This window comes from Setaria viridis, chromosome 7 (genome assembly GCF_005286985.2).
Source record: "Setaria viridis chromosome 7, Setaria_viridis_v4.0, whole genome shotgun sequence".
Lineage (NCBI taxonomy): Eukaryota > Viridiplantae > Streptophyta > Magnoliopsida > Poales > Poaceae > Setaria > Setaria viridis.
In genome coordinates, this window is record NC_048269.2 from 22,626,368 (window position 1) to 22,645,191 (window position 18,824).

General features: G+C 52.7%; 1 protein-coding gene across 1 annotated transcript; it reads left to right on the forward strand.

Moving 5' to 3' along the window:
- The first annotated feature begins 76 nt into the window (after positions 1-76).
- Positions 77-1,701, forward strand: LOC117865394 (uncharacterized). Its single transcript, XM_034749587.2, has one exon. It carries the CDS (start codon positions 576-578, stop codon positions 1,266-1,268), a length of 693 nt encoding a protein of 230 aa, XP_034605478.1. The 5' UTR covers positions 77-575; the 3' UTR covers positions 1,269-1,701.
- The last annotated feature ends 17,123 nt before the right edge of the window (positions 1,702-18,824 follow it).

The following is an 18,824-nucleotide window of genomic DNA, read 5'->3' on the forward strand; positions in this document are numbered from 1 at the left end:
GCAGCCAAGTACCACTTATACTACATGCAAGGTATGTTCACCTTGATGCTACATGCACAACAGTTTGTGCCCAGGCTCGCACAACCTAGAGTTAAGGATCGCCTGGGGGAAAGCACGGATGCCATAAGAAGAGGCATCGCAAATCCGTAACAGATAATTAATGACCAGGCTTCGAAAATTCGTAAATGAGTTAATCAGTCGCAGCTGTGGATCATCCTCACTACGTTTCCTTCCTCCAATCCTCCTTCCATCCAATTCTTGTCTTCCCAGCTCCACCAAGGAAGAAGGCGCGGCAGCTCAAGCGTAGCCTTCCTTTGTCCAGTCCAATGGATGTAATGGGCTTGGCCCAAATCGAGAACAGCAATGAAGGCCCGCCACACTACCGTGTCCGGTGAAATCTGATGGCCGCCTGCAGCAAACCCTTCTTCCATCCCCTCTGCTGCGCTTCCGGCGGCGTCCAATGCACGGCCGTCGTCGGGAATCGAGACGCAGGGCCCACATTCTAACCGCCGAGTAACTAACTCGGAAGCCACCCGGCCACCCCCTTCGACCTCCTACAAATATCCGCGGCGCCGATGCCCAAGGCTTTCAATCGCGCACGACACAATCCAAGAGCGACGCTAGCGAGCGAGCAACAAGGCCAGAGCGTGAAGAGAGAGCGAGAGGAGAGGAGGCAAGAAGCAAGAAGAGGGGGGCAGGGGAGCGAAGCCGCCATGGCCACCGACGACCTCAGCCTCGGCAAGGCCTTCGCCGTCCTGCTCGGCGTCTCCTCCCCCGTGATCATCTTCGCGGGCTACCAGGCCTACCGCACCGGCCGCCTGGCGAGGGGTTGGCGGCGGCTGCGCGTCTGGGCGCTCGGCGGCGCCACGACCCTGGAGGAGGCGCTGGGCTACACCTGCGCCCTGTGCGGCGGGAGCTTGGACGCCCGCGAGGAGGTCCGCACGCTCTCCTGCGACCACGTCTTCCACCGCTGCGGGAGCGAGAAGTGCAAGAACGCCATCGACGACTGGCTCCGCGAGAACCGCGTCGCCTGCCCAGCCTGCCGCAAGGTCGCTCTCCCCGTGTCGCCGTGGAAGGCGCCGCCCACATCGGCGCCGTCGGCGTCGGATTTGGAGGATCCACTGGTGCGTCAGGTGCCGTCGCCATCGGCTTCGTCTTCGGGGTCTCAGGAGCTGCCGTTGCCGCTCTCGACAATGGCGTCGGGGGAGGACCCACCGCTGTCGTCGCCGGTGTCGGAGGAGTCACGGCCACAGTCGTCGTCGCCGTAGACACGCATGATCGGGCTTGGATGGAACGGTGTTGGCGCGTCTATCGTCTCGTCGAGCGCTCTGGATCAGTTCTTGGAGAGGTTCTTGAAGGATTCTTTCGTCGTTTTTGTTTCTGCATTCTTGGAACTGATCGAGGGTAGTGCCTCTTGTCTGATGGTCTGGGTCAGTTTTTGAAGGATTCCTTCGTTGTTTCTGTCTTTTGCTTTCTTGGAGCTGGGTTCCTATTGTTCAGAGCTGTATTCGCCTCTGATGAACTAAACACCTGTATTTGGCAAAGAAACGGTGATATGTTCGTTCCATTGTTCTGACGAAAGCAGCTAATACTGATTCTTGTTGATTGATTTGTTAGTCTGTAATATTTCTTTGTCCCCAATCTGAAATTGAAACTGCTGAGTGGGCATGTTGGATGAAAATGAAGGATTTTGGTATAAACTGTTCACCAAAATGTTTGCTAGTAACTTCTTGCAGTAGTTCATGGCATCACTTGCTCCTGTTCGTAATTTGTTCGAGTGCCAAAGCTCTGTAGATTTGGCTGTTAACCATATGACTTGTTGTTCTGCAATTTTTTTGACCTTGTCTGCCTGTTTTTACTCTGAAGTCTGAAATCATTTCTGTTGGCTTCATATTGTTTTTCTTGCATCTCGATTCAATGATGCGTGCAGCAGCTGTGACTGTTATGAAAATATGATAACTGAATGTTGTTATAATGCTGCTTAATCCTCGACTCTTCTGCTGTATGCAGCGCCTAATCTGGCAACAGTGCTAAGATTTAGCTTTACTTTGTGTTTCTCCCCATTCAGCTAGTAGTACTATTACTAGTAGCAGCACGATTTGCTTCTGAAAAGCTCTTCTGTCATGGCTATGTTTCTTAAGCAGCTCTCTCGGCTTGCCCATTTGTTTCTTCACTAAATTCCCGTCATTTGCTGAACTCTTCATTAACAGTTCGTTTCGTCGGAAATTCAGTTTTCAGTGCCACTCTCTTTTACAGCGACTGATGAAGTGGCGATGTTTCTTGCTTCTGTCAGCCCTTCCATTGTGTAGTGTGTGCAGAGACTCGGACAGAGTTTGTAGGATCTGAATGTCAAGGCGATTCAGAATTTCAGGGTTTGTTAGGCTGAGTTGCTTCGCTGATGTTAAATAATGTTGCTACTAGTACTCGATTCAGACTTTCAGGATTCGTCAGACTGTCAAAGCGATTAAGATCTTGTGGTAGATAGAGGTCTCACCTTACCATATTTTTCCAGAGTAATTCATGCACACTGCAATCCTGTTTCTGGTTTCCTCACCAATGTATGACGGGTGGAACTCCCATAGATTTTGCAAGCCAAACCTTTTGAGACCTTCAGAGTTTGTCAGGCTTAAAGACACTAAGAAAAACAAGCGCTCCATTTTGACACAAGAGAAAACGAGGCAACTCCCAATCCATATAGCAAACTAAACGCCATCATCTGCTGTCCAATCCTTATGGCTCCGCCCGCCGCCCGCGCCCATCGGCGCCGCCCCGTATTCGCCATGCCGGCCTACGACGACATTGCGTTTGGGTGCTTCTGCCCGAGAGCTGTTCGACGAAATGATCGCCACGCGTAACCACGCACAAGCCAAACCCAAGCACCCGATCGCCAGCGTCCTGTTCTCCATTCCAACCGCCCCCGTACGGTCGCCATGGGGACTCGAGCCCCGGGGCCCACTTGGTAACTAACCGACCAACGAAGTAATCAGCCGCCCCCTTCGTCTTCGTCTACAAATAGCCACCGCACCAATGCCCAGCCATCCCAACACGCACAGCCCAAGAGAGACGCGAGAGCGCGAGCAAGAAAGGCAGAGCATCTCGAGAGAGAGAGAGCGAGAGGAGAAGAGCCAAGGGGCGCGCAGGCCAGGCACCATGCCCGCCGGCCTGGCCGTGGGGATCTCCGTTCCCGGCGTCATCGCCGGGAGCATGTGCGCGTACGCCTACCGCAGCAGCCTGAAGAGAGCGTGGCGGTGGCTGCGCATCAGGACGCTCGACGGCGTGACCACCCAGGAGCGGAAGCTCAGCTACAACTGCACCATCTGCATGGACAGCATGGACGCCCTCGAGGTGGTCCGCACGCTCTCGTGCAACCACGTGTTCCACTGCGGCGAGAGCGACAAGTGCAAGGACCACATCGACAAGTGGCTTCGCGATGAGCCGACGATGTCCTGCCTGGTCTGCCGCAAGACCCCTCGCCTCGTGCTGCCGTGGAAGGCGCCGCCGCCGGCGTCGCCAGTGCCCGCACCCGCGCCCGCGCCGTCGGATTTGGAGGACACAGCATCGCCGGAGTCGTCGCCGGTGTCGGAGGAGCCATTGCTGCAGCCGTCGCAGTTGGATGGAACGGTGTTGGCCCGTCTCGTCGGGCGGTCTGGATTAAGTTCTTGGAGAGGTTCCTGAAAGATTCTTTGGTTTTCTTGTTTCTGCGAACTGGTAGAGGTTGGTGCGCCTTGTTTGAAGGTCAGGATCAGTTCTAGAAGGATTATTTCATCATTTCTATTCTGAGTTCTTAATAGAGATCGAGGACGGGGGTGTCTAATGGTCTGGATCAGTTCTTGAATTCCTTCGGTGTGTCTGTTGTTTTGAATTCTTGAAACTGATCGAGATTAGTTGGTTTCCTGTTTTTTTTTTCATAGCTATGTTTACCCTATATCAGTTCAGGCGTTATGATGAAAGATAATAGATTCTTGTCGATTAATTTGGTAGTATAGTCTGTACCATTTTATTATACCTCAATGTGAAAATTTATGCTGATGAATGGGTATTTTAGGATGAGAATTGCAACATTTTGGTATAAACTGTTCTCAGCAATGCTTGCTAATTTCTCGCAATAGTGCTTAACATGCGTTCCTTCCTCTGGTTGTTATTTTCTTATGTGCCAAAATCCCGTATTGACTTGGATATTGAAAATATGACTAGTGGTTCTGAAAATCTTATGACTTGATGCTAAGTCTGTCCCTGAATATTACTATGTCTAATTCTCAGCTGACATTAAGTTTTAACCTGAAAAAGGTGATGAAAAACACCATTCCAGTTTCTTATGTACAATCAGTACAATTTCCTACTCAAAATGTCATTTATATAAGATCTGTGTTACTTAGCCCTTTAGCAGCCCTTTATTTCTAGAGTTGATAAGCTTTCGTAGTTTGGATTCTAGTGTTCATCTCAAATGCATTCACTTGCAAAGGTCTTGTAGCACCGCCAGTATGTTCTGTCTGATGATATCTTGGTTCTGTTGTAAAGTAAATTGAGAGAGTTAGGAATTCCGGACAGTTTCTTTTCTCAAAGTGTCAAAGCAATTCATATTGTATAGTTATCGCAGAGGTTCTTGAAAGATTCTTTGGCCTTCTTGTTTTTGCATTCTTGAAACTAGTCGTGGATGGTGAATGTTGTCTCATCGATGAGGGGCTGAGTTCTGTCAGGTTTGAGTTACCGAACAGCTCTCTATGCTTGCCTATTTGTTTCTTCACATATTTTCCATTAGTTGATGATTTTTGTTTCTACTGTTGACCTCAGACACAATCAGTTCGTTTTGGTGTGAATTCAATTAATCTGTGCTGATGCTAACTGATGTTGGTTGCTTGTGAACTGTGATCGGTGACTTGGGCGTTGCAATCAATGTGATAGTATTAAGTTTTCGGAGTTGCACTGCGTTCAAAGTTGCTCATGCACATTGCATTGCCGTTACTAGTTCTTCAGAATGTTTTGAAGATTTTGCAAGCTGGACCGTTTCATTTCTCCGGTTCGGTTTTGGAGCAAGTCCATATGATGCAACGATGCAACACTTGACGACTTGCGCTTCTCATTCAGTATTTCAGTACCAGTGTTCGGAGCTGTTAATTCACACTGCACTGCCGTCTTGCTGACCACCCAAAGATTTTGCAAGCCAGGCTGTTCAATTCTTTTGCTCAGTTCAGTTCTGGAGAGAATACTTGCGTGTTGCAGTTGTAGGAATGGGAAGCTAAGCTACACCAGGCTCCAGGCATCAAAGCGGCATGCGAAACCACAACAGTTGTGCCCAGTCGCCGCCTCCCCGCCGCCCAAGCGAACAGCGCCAGACCATGCGTGACCGAGGCAAAGTGGGATGCCCCGTCCGCTCATTTTGGTGGGATGGGGGCATCCCGCATCTGGAGGGTATATTTCCTTGTAGGGATGTTCCCGCCCAAACTGTTTCCAAACCAAATGTGGGACGAAGTGGGATCGTCCTGTCGCGTCCCACTTCGTCCCTCGAACCAAACGCACACTAAAAGAATGAAACACTTCACGTAAAGATTATGAAACCAAGAGTCGAATAGGTACGGTTTTTGATATATCTTATTGTGATATATCTTATTTATAGTCCTATTTTTTAAGGAAGGTAGGCCTCATTTTAGAGTTTGATACAGAGCCTCGACTCCGGCTTGGCCTTGTATAAAAGGATCAGGAACCCGTGCTCCGTCGCGTGTTCTTGGCCTGAATCATCATCCCATCAATAACACGATCGGCAATGGCAGACCAGGAACAACCCGACTGGTTGAGCCTTCCCGCAGATCTCCTGCAGCTCATTGGGCAGAGGTCCCGCGACGCCGTCACCGGGCTCGCCGCGTTCCGCTCCGTGTGCTGGGCATGGCGCGCCGTTGTAGGGTCGGCGCCGCGCCTCCTGCTTCCCCACGCTGGTTCAGGCTCGGAGTCGTCGTCGGAGCACCGCGCTCATCTTCCCCTTGTCGCGCGGCTGGTCCATCGTCGTCGATGCCCGCAACGCGTCCTGCCACCTCTCGCACCTGGCCACCGGCGCGACGGCTGCCTTGGCCAACCTCAACGCCGTCTGGGACGGCGGCCGCATCAGGAACCTAAGCTACGTGCACCGTCCCGACACGCAAACAGCTCTCCGTAGCAGCTCGACGTTACACCCAACCTACCTCGATTTCACGGATTTATTACGCTTCGCCATCCATGTCCCGCCCGACGCTCCGGCAGCGGAGGGCGCGACGATCATGATGTACCACATGATGCAGGGGAGGACGGGTATGCTCTTTTGCCGGTCCGGAGAGATGCGGCCTGGACCAAGGTGGCGAAGCCCAACCCAATAGGCTACGGCTTCTTCGACTTCGCCTACCACGACGGCAGGATGTTCGGCATGGACACCAGCGGCGAGATGGCGGTGTACGACGCCGCGACGCTCGACGTCCTCCGCCCACGGGTCCCGCGTCCGCCAGCCACGCCCAACTTTGTCACCAAGATGTATGATGCAGTTGCTGAGTTAGAAGAGTTCGATTACGTCCATCTTGTTGTGTTACCGAGCAAGTTGGTTTTGGTCGGGACTAGCGTGAAGTCTTGAACATCTTCGAGTTGGGCTCTACGCCTGACGGTCCCGCTTGGCTCAAGGCAATGGATGCTGGCAACTACAAGCTGTTCCTAGATGGATACCACACCATCTTTCAAGAAAAGGGCGCGAAACGGACACGTGGCCCGCACCTCGGGCCGCGGGCACACGGGCGGGGGCCTCCCTGCAAAACACCAGGCGGGCGCCTTTCCGCAAAACCAGCACGATCTCCAAATTTTTTCTTATTGGTAGAGAAATATTCTGGACCCGGGGGGGGGGGGGGGGGGCGCCGCAAGAAAAAAGGCACATTTACTGTACACCGGGGGCCTCCCCGGACCCCGATCTGATACGCTGCGAACCCGAGGGGCTTCCCAGAAAGCCGCACGCCGCGGTGGCGGCCTCGGGGCCGCCGGATTAGCTGTGAAAAGGACGCGACGTGGCCCGCGCGGTTGGCCGCGGTAACGCATCCAGAATAAGGGGAGTTGACAGCGCCAAGAGCGGAACTCGGATCTACTATATCCATGATGAGCACTATTCAATGCATCCGCCTACTGCTACAACATGTAGGATAATAAATTGGAGTGCATATACAAACCACAGGAGGATAGCCCCGAGTGCTCAACCAAGCCTACTCCCTTGGTCCAATTTATTCAATTTATTTTGCATGTACTTCCTCTGTTCAAATTACCAAAACGAATAGTAATTTAGGACGGAGGGAGTAGATTGATAGGTGTTTTTGTTAGTGAAGCGGTATTTTGTTATTTGATGTTTTTCAAACAATAATGTGTTTATCTCCCAGCCTTGTGTGTTTTCGATTTTAGAAAATTAATTCGAATTTCTGATCAAGCTTCACAGTATACTGTTTTAACTTTCAAGTACTAAGTACGTAGACAAATGTCTGCTTACTGTTTGCGATTAGTGACTTGTGCGTGGCAATCAGTGTGACTGACTGACTGACTGTGCTAAGGGCATGTTTAGTTCGCTCCAAAATTCCAACTTTGGCACTATGCAAAAAGAAGATTCCCCATCACATCAAACTTGCGGTACATGCATGGAGTACTGAATGTAGACAAAATCAAAAACTAATTGCACAGTTTTGTTGTACTTTGCGAGACGAATCTTTTGAGCCTAATTAGTCAATATTTGAACAATAATTCACAAATACAAACGAAACGCTACAGTGTTGCTACAGTAATTTTGGCACTCCAAAGTTAGGTAACTAAACAAGGCCTAAGTCTTTCAGAGTTGTTAATGCACATTGCATGCCGTTACTAGTTCGTCAGAATGTTTTGAAGATTTTGCAAGCCAAACCTTTTCATTTCTCTGGTTCAGTTTTGGAGTAAGTTCATGCGACGCTGAGATGCAATTACACTTGCCGACTTACGTTTTGCATTCAGTACTTTAGTGTTCAGAGCTGTTGAAACTACCGGTTGTTAATTCACACTGCACTGCTGTCTCGCCGATCTTAATTTCTTCAGAACGTATGAAGCGTCGACATCCCAAAGATTTTGCAAACCAAACCGTCTTTAGTTGCTCCAGATCAACTTTGAAGCAAGTATTTGCGAGTTGCAGTGGCTTGTCCACACCGTGGCGGCGGGTGCCGTTACATGTCTTCAGAGACGACAAATCCGCGCCTACCACCTTCTATCCGGCAGCACCTAGCAGGATATAATTCAGCCCAGTAAAACTGTTTCTTCGGTGATTGCCACTAAACTGGTGCATACATGCAAGAAAAGATAAAGCTGTTGGTGTTATCCCACATGGGAACTAAAAAAACTATAAATCTTACACCAAGCATCAAAATTAAATTTCGATTGCACCATTCCGATGCGTATGATTGTTCTGTTCCACAGGTTTGTATAATTTGTTCCATATGTATATATCTCACAGAAAATATGCGACCTTAATTAAAAAATACAAATAAAAAAAAATCGTCCAAATACAGTGGGATCTTATTGTGAAACTTTTATTGCCAGAAATCCAATGATGCAATCAGAATTTAATTTTAATACTCGGTGCATATGATTTATAGTTTTACCTCTCTCACATACATGCACCAGCTCTTCTCACACACAAAGTCATATAAGATGACATGTGGTAAAATTGCAACATACGTGCTATACAGGCCTCCGCAGTAACGACCTCGGAGGACCCCGCGCCGCCGCCGCGAGGTCGGTCACCAGCGGGTCGGTGAGCCCTGGAGCAGGCTGACGTGAATTCTTCGAAGCAGTGACGTGGATTCTGCGACGCGCCGCAACGGAAACGATTGGGGCCTATGCTCGCTCGGGTAACCAGAGGTGCCTGTGGGTCCGGCCGGGTTGTCACTTGTCAGTGTTACATTTTTTTAGAGGTGTCAATCAAATGTGGCAGTTGGACACGTTTGAGGTGATGCTTTGGGCTGGGCCGCTTCGTTGTAGATAATTATTTTGAATATAAGGCTTGGGTCACACACGGCCTGTGCAAAATTTGGGCCAGGCTGTTTAGTAGGATTGGTTGGATACTGGCCCAAATATTTGAATTTCCAAACGGCTAAGCTCCGATAGCGTATTTGGACGGTATTTTTCTAATCACCAAAAGTATAGGCACAAGTATGCGGGCCGCTTGTGTTTAGCATTTAATTTTTCTTTATTTTGCGCTAGTCCTATTCTTGTATCGTGGTTATGATGCAATGACATGCATGCTATCCTACATATTGGAGAATATGTGAACATGTCTAAAAATATTGTGCTTCACTCAAAGTTACATGCTTAGATTCTTCAATGGAGAAGTGTGTATATTTACATTAGAGTACTATAGATAGAAAATATCCTCGAAAAGAAAAATCTTCACAATATATGACCCGTGGAGGACTACATGATTTGACGTCAAGAAGAAAGGCGTACAAATCTTCGATAAAGTAAGTTTCTGACTTAAGTGTTATTCTCACCGATTTTTTTAGTTCTGGACCTCCACGATTCTAAAACAAGTTCATCAAATTAATCCAGCACACTAAACCTACAATCTCCAGTGTTTCAGTCTTGAAAAAAAATACATTTCCCATTTCCAGATGCAGGTGAACACGTTGCTACGACAGAATCAACAAAATCACATCCCAGTTCCAACTGCCGCCGTACGGCCACCCTTGGGGGAAGAGCTGCGGGGCCTACCTGGTAACGAACTCATCACTAACCGACCAACCAGCACCCTCTTCGTCTACAAGTAGTCATGGCGACAATATAGCCAACCTTTCAAACGAGCGCAAACCAAGAACGAGAGAGCAAGAAAGCCAAAGCAGGAGATAGCGAGAAGAGGCGAGGCAATCAGGAGCCAAAGGGAGCGAGGGACCAATGGACGAGGACGACGACCTGAGCATTGGGATGGCCATCGCCGTCGTCGTGGTCCACGTCGTCCTCGTCGTCATCCCCATGGTCGTGTGGGTCTCCATCGCCCTCATCATCCTGGTCGTGGACTTCAGCTTGGTGAGAGGGTGGCGACGGCTGCGCGTCTCGACGCTTGGCGGCGTCACGACCCTAGAGCGGACGCTGAGCGGCCTCTGCGTCCTGTGCCGCGACACCTTGGAGGCCGGCGACAAGGTCCGCACGCTCTCCTGCAACCACGTGTTCCATGCGGCGATGACAGCGAGAAGTGCGAGGACCACATCGACAAGCCCGATCTGTGACAAACCCCTCGTCCCGTGCTGCCGTGGAAGACGCCGCCGCCAGCGCCAGCGCGCGCACCCCCGCCTTCGCCGTCGGCGCCTCCGGAGCCGTAGTCATCGTCGGGGTTGGGAGAGACGCCGCCGCCGCAGTCGTCATCAGCATCGGAAGAGACACCGCTGCTGCAGTCGTCGTCGGGAATCGGGATTGGAGAGGTTCTTGGAGGAACTGATCGAGAGTAGCGAGTGCCTCTTGTCTGCTGGTCTTGACCGGTTGTTGAAGGATTCTTCGTTGTTTCTGTTTTCTGCTTTCATGGAACTTTTGGTCGACCTTAGCTGTGTTACTGCACTTTTGTTCAGAGCCACGTTCACCTATCATGGACGAAACGTCTGAATATAGCCGAGAATTGGTGAATTGTCTGTCGTTGTGTTCTAAGCTAGTAGATTCCTGGTTAATTTCTTTGGTAATCTCTGTGTCATTTCTTTGTGCTGCAAGGTCTGAACTCTAAATCGATACTGCATATAATATTTCCTTGCTGAAATTGCAGTTCTCTAGAAAAACTCGAGCTGTGGGGGTAAGACAGTCCACATTTTTTTCCTAAGAAGAAGACCTTTTCATGCATACCGAGAAAACTCCCGAACCTCTGCCCCACCCTTACACAGGACCTGTAACCTTCGTGAGACTACCACTGGGTTGAGATAGGAGGGGCCAAACCAACCACAACTACGACCTGGGCCAGACCTTGAGCTATGCTTTGGTTATGATGACAAACGAGGTGATTTTTTTAACCCAGCCTGCTCCCACCCTTTATTTTCTAATCTGAAAAGTACAATATGCTATTGAAAGAATTTTTAGACCCTTCAAAAAACAATGTGCTACTGAAAAAAAGAAGTTTATATTATGCATGTGTTACTTAATTAAACTGCAGCTTGCCGTTGCATATCAGTGTTTGGATCAGATAGAGTCATGTGAATAGATCTTGGAATACCCTCGAAATGTTCAATCGGCTAGTTTTTTGGTAAGTTCAAATTTGGTGCTGCTCATCTTTTAACTGTGACTCCAGTGTAAGTATCAGCAGCACTGACCCTTTTTAACGGTCAGAGTTCGTACGGTCTGCTCATTGTTCAGACTTCTGTTGGTCAATGCTTCCCTTCACCTCCCACACATTCCGAAAAACTAATCCCCTGCTTGTTGCCTACCTGCTGTTATTGTGTTCCCCTGATCGCTTCAGACTTCAGAGTAGCTCATTCTGTATTGCTGTTATTGTGTTCTTCAGCTTGAGCTCAGAGCTGTTCGTGCACACCGCGTTGTAGTTACTAGTACAGATTATTCGTGGAAATCAGAAGATTTGCAAAGCAACATTTGCTTCTCCATGTCAGATGATTTGCCCTCGCACTAGCAACTCCCGGAGTGATCACTGATCCGTGATCATATTGGGCGATACCGCAATGGATTATTCGTGGATCATGCTGTGATACCATTGGGTGACTCGACGACTCTACGTTTATGGCCACGGTGGAGCATGGGCGGCGCGCGGTGAAGTCCGCGGATCCAAGTGAATGACTACAGTCTACAAGCGCGCGCCTATCGGAGTGCTCGCGGCAGCGGTCCTAGCGATGTCGCCGTCGTTGAGGAAGGCGAGTATGGGCGCCGCGCGGTGAAGCTCGCGGAACCGGCGGTAGAAGCCGAGGCGCTTAGTGCTTTCAGGCAACAAGAGCAGGAGGGGAGCGATCCGCTTTGACTTGGTCTTGAGATCCTGACCGCGGGAATGATATCCAACGGTTCAGGTGGCCTGGTGCCGGGACGGTAAATGAAATACCGTCAAAGCGGCCAGCGCGCTCTCCCACTGGATCTCTGCTTCCTTGGCGACGCCGCCCACGTCGACGACGTCAGCGGCGGGCTGGTCATCGGCGTCACCGTCGCAAGTCCTGGTGGGCTATCAAGGCCTGCCGCGAGGGCTGGTTCTCGAGGGGGTGGCGTCGGCTGCGCGTCCGCACGCTCTCGTGCGACCACGTGTTCCACTGCGGCGAGCGTGTCTCGGCCGCCGCCCAGTGCTGCATCATTCATGCGCGCACGTCCGCAGGACATGGAACATGCTCCGGTCCGGCAGCGCGCTGGGCTCCAGTTTGCACGGGATCATAGCGAAGTGACAACGCTGTTTGCACGGCTGAGCAATTACCGGAAGGGAACTGCGAGGCTGCAAGCCAGCAGTCAAAGCTGAAGCAGTGATGAATCTTCTGCACAGCAGCATAGGTACGTACAGATCGACGCTGCCAATCGGCATTATAAAGATCGACGCTGGCAACGCAGCAGTGAGGCGAAAATTTTGGAGATTGGGAACTGGGATCACGCCCTGCGCAAAACCAATGGCAAAAAATTGATGCGCGGAGCAGCCATTCCGTCACGCAGCGTCGTCGCGGTTGCGGTCTCCGCGCTCGGGCTCGCCGACGTTGCAGTACAAGGTGGCGAACGGGTCGACATGCAAATGCAGTCGCCGCGGTGTGTGGGCGTGGTCCCACACGGGGTGCGCAAAAGGCCGGCCACGGCGCACGGACCCGGATCGGAGCCAGCCGGCCGGGTTCATCGACGCTGGCAACGCAGTTGGAGGGAGCAGTGGGTGGGTCTGCATCCGGCTCGACTCGACCAACTCTCCCCTGTCCCCGTCTAGTCTCCATGGGACGCGCCCGGTGGCCAAGGCGCGCACGCATGACGGCCGCCGGGATGTACCTGCACGCAACGCACGGCCAACACGACGTCGATGGTGAACCTGAACCCCAATTGCGGCCCCGCGTCCAATGGATCGGAGATGCCGTACGTCCCAACTCGCCGCACGCCAGCCAGACCGGACAGACCACAGGGCCGTGGTGTACGTGCTGACCGGCCCTGCTGCTTCCCACAGCCACGGTGTACGTGCAGGATCACATCAGATCAGACCAGTGCCCGCACGTTGCGGCGCACGGCACACGCCTCGCCCGCCAGCGTTGGGGTGCTTTCAACTTGCCCCTCTCCCACCACCACCCCCAAGCCCAAGGCCAAAAACCCCGCCTCTCCAGCGCGAACCCCACAGACATGGCGAGGATCCTCACGCGGCTGTGGGGGCCGCCACTCTCCGCGGAGACGGCGCCCGCACCGCCTCCAACCCCATCGCCGACGCCGACGCCATCACCCTCGCCGACGCCGCCTCCACCACGTACGTCGCCGGTGCCACCCCCAGCCGCCTCGGCGCGACCTCCCTCCTACATGACGCCGCACCCTGCTTCCTCGACGACGACGCCACCGCACACCTCTCCAGCACCACCGCCGGGTGCTTCTCCCTCGTCCACGCCGACGCCGACGCCGACGCTACCGCCACTTCCTCCACCGACGCCCGCGCCACCTTCTCCAGCCGCGCCGCCCCGGGTCTCGCCCGCGCCGCGTACCTCTCCAGCGCCAGCGCCGTGTCCGCCCGCGGCTTCTCCATCGCCCGCGCCGACGCCTACGCTACCGCTACTTCCTTCACCGACGCCCGCGCCACCTCTTCCTCCAGTCGCGCCGCCCCGGATCTCGCGCACCTCTCCAGCGGCACCACTGGGTACGCCCGCCGCATCTCCCTCGTCTGCGTCGACGCCAACGCCATCGCCACTACCGTCGCCGACACCTGCGCCACTCGTGCCGGCCCCGCTCTCGCCCGCTCCGCCTCCCTCGTCGGCGCCAGTACTCCCCACGCCGCCGATGCTTCCTCCGCGTGCTGCTACGGGTATCGGACCCCTCCCGCACTGCCCTCCTCCGCAACTGCCCCCAAGGCCCTCCCCAACCCTGGCCGAGCTCCCGCGAAACATCACTGCCTCCGCTCTACCGGCCGGGACCTCTCCGCCACCGTGCGCGTGCGCTGCTCCACCACCGCAGCCACAGGTACGTACTTCGTTTTGCTCCGCAGCGGGGGACGGGCCGGGGATGCGCGCGCCTTGCGGATATTGCTGCCCAATTCGGTTTCGCTTCCGCGAATTCTAGTTCATTGCCTGGAGAGCCACATTGTTTCAGATGTACTACTCACGTGAGATACAGCATAGAAACCGCACCATATTCTAGCATCGAATCTGGTTTGATTTGGGGCACTACACACAACTGCACTGCATTGTACTCCAACCTTTCCAAATTATAGGTCGTTTTGGCACTTCTAGATTCATAGTTTTAACCATGTATCTATACATTATGTTTATCTAGATGAACAGCATAAGCTATTAACCTAGAAATGTCAAAATGACTTATAATTTGGGACGGAGAGAGTAGCGCTGTAATTTTGGTTTGATTTTGAGTCACTTCAACTCCTCTGGAACCAGGTTCTACCCACACAGGATCCAAATTAATTGTAGGTGCTATTGCTAGCACACAACAACACAGTATCTATCCTGATGGAATTTTGCTTCATTGTAAGCATACTAGATCAAAATGGTAGTCTATCTGTTGCCTCTGTAAGAAGCTTTGCATTGTACATGTCCCAACAGGTTTCCTTTTCATACTGTCTACTGTCTTGGTTGATATATAATGCATTGGAGTATATATTCTTCTTTAGCTGTACCTGTACACAAGTTCTTTGATTTTGACCATTACCAACTCTTTTTAGCAGAGTATCGAGAAGGGTGCATCTTTATTTGGCTTGCTCACCCCTGTGGTTTTATCCACATTCCCTTTTATCTACCAAGTTCATACCGGAAGCATCCATAAGACGACAAAACTGTTTGGGACACCAGCCATGGTCAGTGCCTTCATCAACAGCATCACATGGTTGATGTACGGCATCGTGATCAGCAAGAGTGGCATGAGTCCAACTCTGCTCCTACTGCATGCATTAACTTGTATGTCAACCTTCACTTACCTCATGTTTGTCTATGCGGATAGGAAAGCCACTGTAAAGGTATGCTTCCTTGAAGCTTGATTGTACGCTAACAGCTTCATATAACTGTTACCTGATGATTTACATTTTCCTAGGGCTACATGCTTGGGTCATCATTTATATTATCTCTATCAGTCATATTCACTGTTCTGTACTGGGATCTGACCTCATCTTGGATCATGACGGAGCTGTTCGGGTGCCTTGGTCTGGGTAGTCTTGCTTACTGCCACTACATTCAAATATCTGATATTTTGGTACGCTCAAGTATTTGCATGTATAAATAAGTTCAGCCTTTGCATGTACATCAGTAAGTAATGGCCTTCCTTTTTGCAGAATGGTATTACTGAAAGATCACAGGAAATAGCTACTGCTATCAATTTGCTCCCGAACTGTTTGGTGAATCTGGAAACCGTGATAATAACCGCTCAACGCCACCCTAACCATGGTTTCGTTTTGGTATACATCTTGATTCTGTTAAATAATTGTTCATTCTAGCATCAAGGATTATGAATTAAATAAACCTCAGATGTCGTCTACACTTGGGTTCGCAGCTAATGTGCTTGAGATATTTTTTGTTATCATAGTAACTCTGGGTAAGAACATTTCGTAATTAGCGAGCCCCATTTTGTGTGCTGGCTGCTGCAACAGATGCAAGGCCAGATCTTATGGTGATAATGAATCTGGAACTCAGGTACTGGCTGCAACTTAGGTGGAGGCTAGAGGGGTCACAAAGACGGATTGCTGCTGCTGCTGAGACCAGCATGGAGCAGTGGAATAGTATGAAGAGAAAGCAGCTGTTAACAGAGGAGTCACTTGGAAGCCAAAGCAAAAGGATAAAGAAGGCGCAGACTACCTGGCGGATGCAGTTGGTATGTATTCCTCTCACGAGCCACACATTTCTCCATGATAGTAAAGTAAAAAGAATGCAATATTAACACTTTCTTTCATCCCTCTGCCACAGCCAAGACCTTATGCCTTACGGAAGTTCAGGATCTCCAGATGATCACATGCAGCTGACGAAATTTTGCCGGAGGAACGAGGAAACACAAATTTTGGATGTACAGACGACCGATTGCGAGATCCTTGTGTGCAGATGATAGTTTACGTTTAGGCATGCAACAGTCCCTATATGCTTGTTTGATTTGCACCTGCACCGTACCATTATTTTGGATTTGGATTTGCACTTGTTGGATTTGTCTAGTGTAATTCTGGCGTATAAAACTAGATTATAACATAGAAGAATGGTGTTGACGTCGTTGCCTGGCAACTCGTTTGTTGCCTGCTACTGGTTCTGTGGTTCATCCTCACATGGGCGTACAGTACGTTGTCCGCGCGGCACTGAATCTGGCTGGCAGCATGGAACCCAATCCAAGGTATTCTTCATTCTGAATGGAATTTTGTCATCCCCAGGCGCTAGTTCTTGTGTATCTATGAATGCTCGAGCCATGGTAAACAACGAATGGTAGAAATGAGAGCCCCCCCCCCTCCTCCCCAACGCCAGCCCCCCTCGCCCCGCCGCCGCCGCGCCGCCCACCACTGCCGGCGTCAACCCAAGCCTACCTCCGCGGAGCCCCACCGACGCCGAACCCCAACCAGCCCCCACGACATCGACCCCCACTATCTCCATCCTCTGCGAGAGCTTGGGAGCAGTTCATCAATGGCTCCCCGCCGCCCCCTCCGCGATTCCGCCGACGACCGCCAACCGAGACCGATTGGGTGCCAGCCTCGCCGGATCCGCGAGTCACCTCGCCGGATCTGAAGATCCCCCTGCAGAACCTACTCCCTGCTGGCTCCAGGCCTCCCCACACACGGTCCTATGCGGAGGCCGTCAGAGGAAGAGGAGGAGCCTTCAGTACTCCAGCTGCCCGCGTACCTCTACGCCGCCATGGTGACGACAACTCGACTACCCATGGGAGATGGATTAAATCCGGCGACAAGACAACCACGCGGCGCAATCAAGACACCACGCCAGCGACTCCGCCCCCCGGACCTCCGTACGGCGGCGTAATGGGAGCACTGCAACACAATCCGGATCTTCATGCCTGGCAAACTGTGAAGACTCGCCGGATGAAGCGGCAAGAGCGGCCCGAGACGCCGCGACGCGACGGCGGACATGACTGGAGCAGCAGAGGCCATTCAAGACGGCCAGTAAGCCGGGCTCTGCTTGAATTCAAGAGGGCAACACAAGGGCGCTGCTTCCGCTGCCTCGCCCACAACCACCTCGCCTCCGCGTGCCGTGATCCAGTGCGCTGCTTCCGGTGTCGGCGTTTTGGGCACAAGGAGCGCGAATGCAGAGCAGAGCCGCAGCAACCTCGCCGGGGATCTGAGCTCCGGGGACATCCACGCACACCAACACCACCGGGAAAGCCAAGCGACACCTCCTTCGACCACCGCCCGCCGCCTGCCACCAAATCTCCGTCCCACCACCGCCAATCCAACCGCCGCCCACCCTTCCCGGAGCCCCACAAGCTACAGCCAAGAACTACCGCAACCACCATGGCCATAGGCGACCCGCACACACGGCCGGAAGTGGAGACGGTCTTTGTCTCCACAACCTTCCACCTTGAGCATGACGCACGGGACTGGGAAGCCTGTGCACTTGTTCCGTGGGCTCTGCATCTGCCGCCGGATGCCGGCGCCAGAGACATTGCTGCCCTCCTCGCCAGAGAACTCCATCTGCGACCTGGTGAGGTTACTGTTACCCTCCACCAACCTGAACCGTACCTCATCAAGTTCGAGCAAGCTGAACATGCGGCGGAGGCGCGATGGCGGGGAAGATTTACAGGAGCCGGCATCGACATCTGCCTCCGCACTTGGAGAAGCCTCACCCACGCCCTCGGATTCCGCATCTTCTACAGAGTCCGCCTCTGCCTCGACGGAATCCCCGCTCACGCTTGGACACCGGAGATCGTCGAGCGCGTCGTCGGCCACAAGTGTGCTCTGCAGCACATCGTCACCGATCTCCTTCAACCGGCGGACTCCAGGCACATCGAATTGTGGGCTTGGACTGTTGATCCGAGCGAAATCCCGAAGAAGGTCTGGCTCGCATTCACCCACAACCCCACGGCAAGATCATCCACCTTTACAGTCTCGGCCGAGCCTCCGCAACTGCCCTGGCAGCAGGGGACCAGGTATGAGGTCTTCATCCACTTACCCCTTCTGGAGGACTACTCTGCGGCAGCACAGGATCTCCAGCAGGCCATTGACAATCCGCAAAGTATCGTCCCAATCCGGCGTCGCTATGAGTGGCGCTATGGGCTTGTTGACGGTGCGCCTTCTGACGCACGGTCGCGCTTCCCGGCGCGACTTCCTCGACCGCCGAGGGAACACCCCAGCGTGGACCCAAGCGGGGGACGACGAGCTCCTGCGGCCGGCCGCAGAGCAGAACACGGCGAGCAACCTGTACCTGATGCTGGAGAAGACGGGCGGCGGCGCGACACCTCCAACCACCAAGATCGCCGTACCAGAGAAGACCGCCACAGGCAACGGCCGGCGAGGCAACGCTGCGATGACCGGCCATTCACCTGGCCGGCCCGTCGCGGCGGAGATGACGACGACCGCGACGACGACTACGAGCACCCAGGTCAGGGGCGGCACATTGACTCCGACTACTGGATGCGCGCCGGAGCGGTACGCCGTGACCGAACGCGTTCCCCCCCACGGCGCAACTATGCGCCTTCGCAGGGGCGGAGACATGACAACACCGGCGCACAGGGACTTGCCAGCCTACCTCCATCAC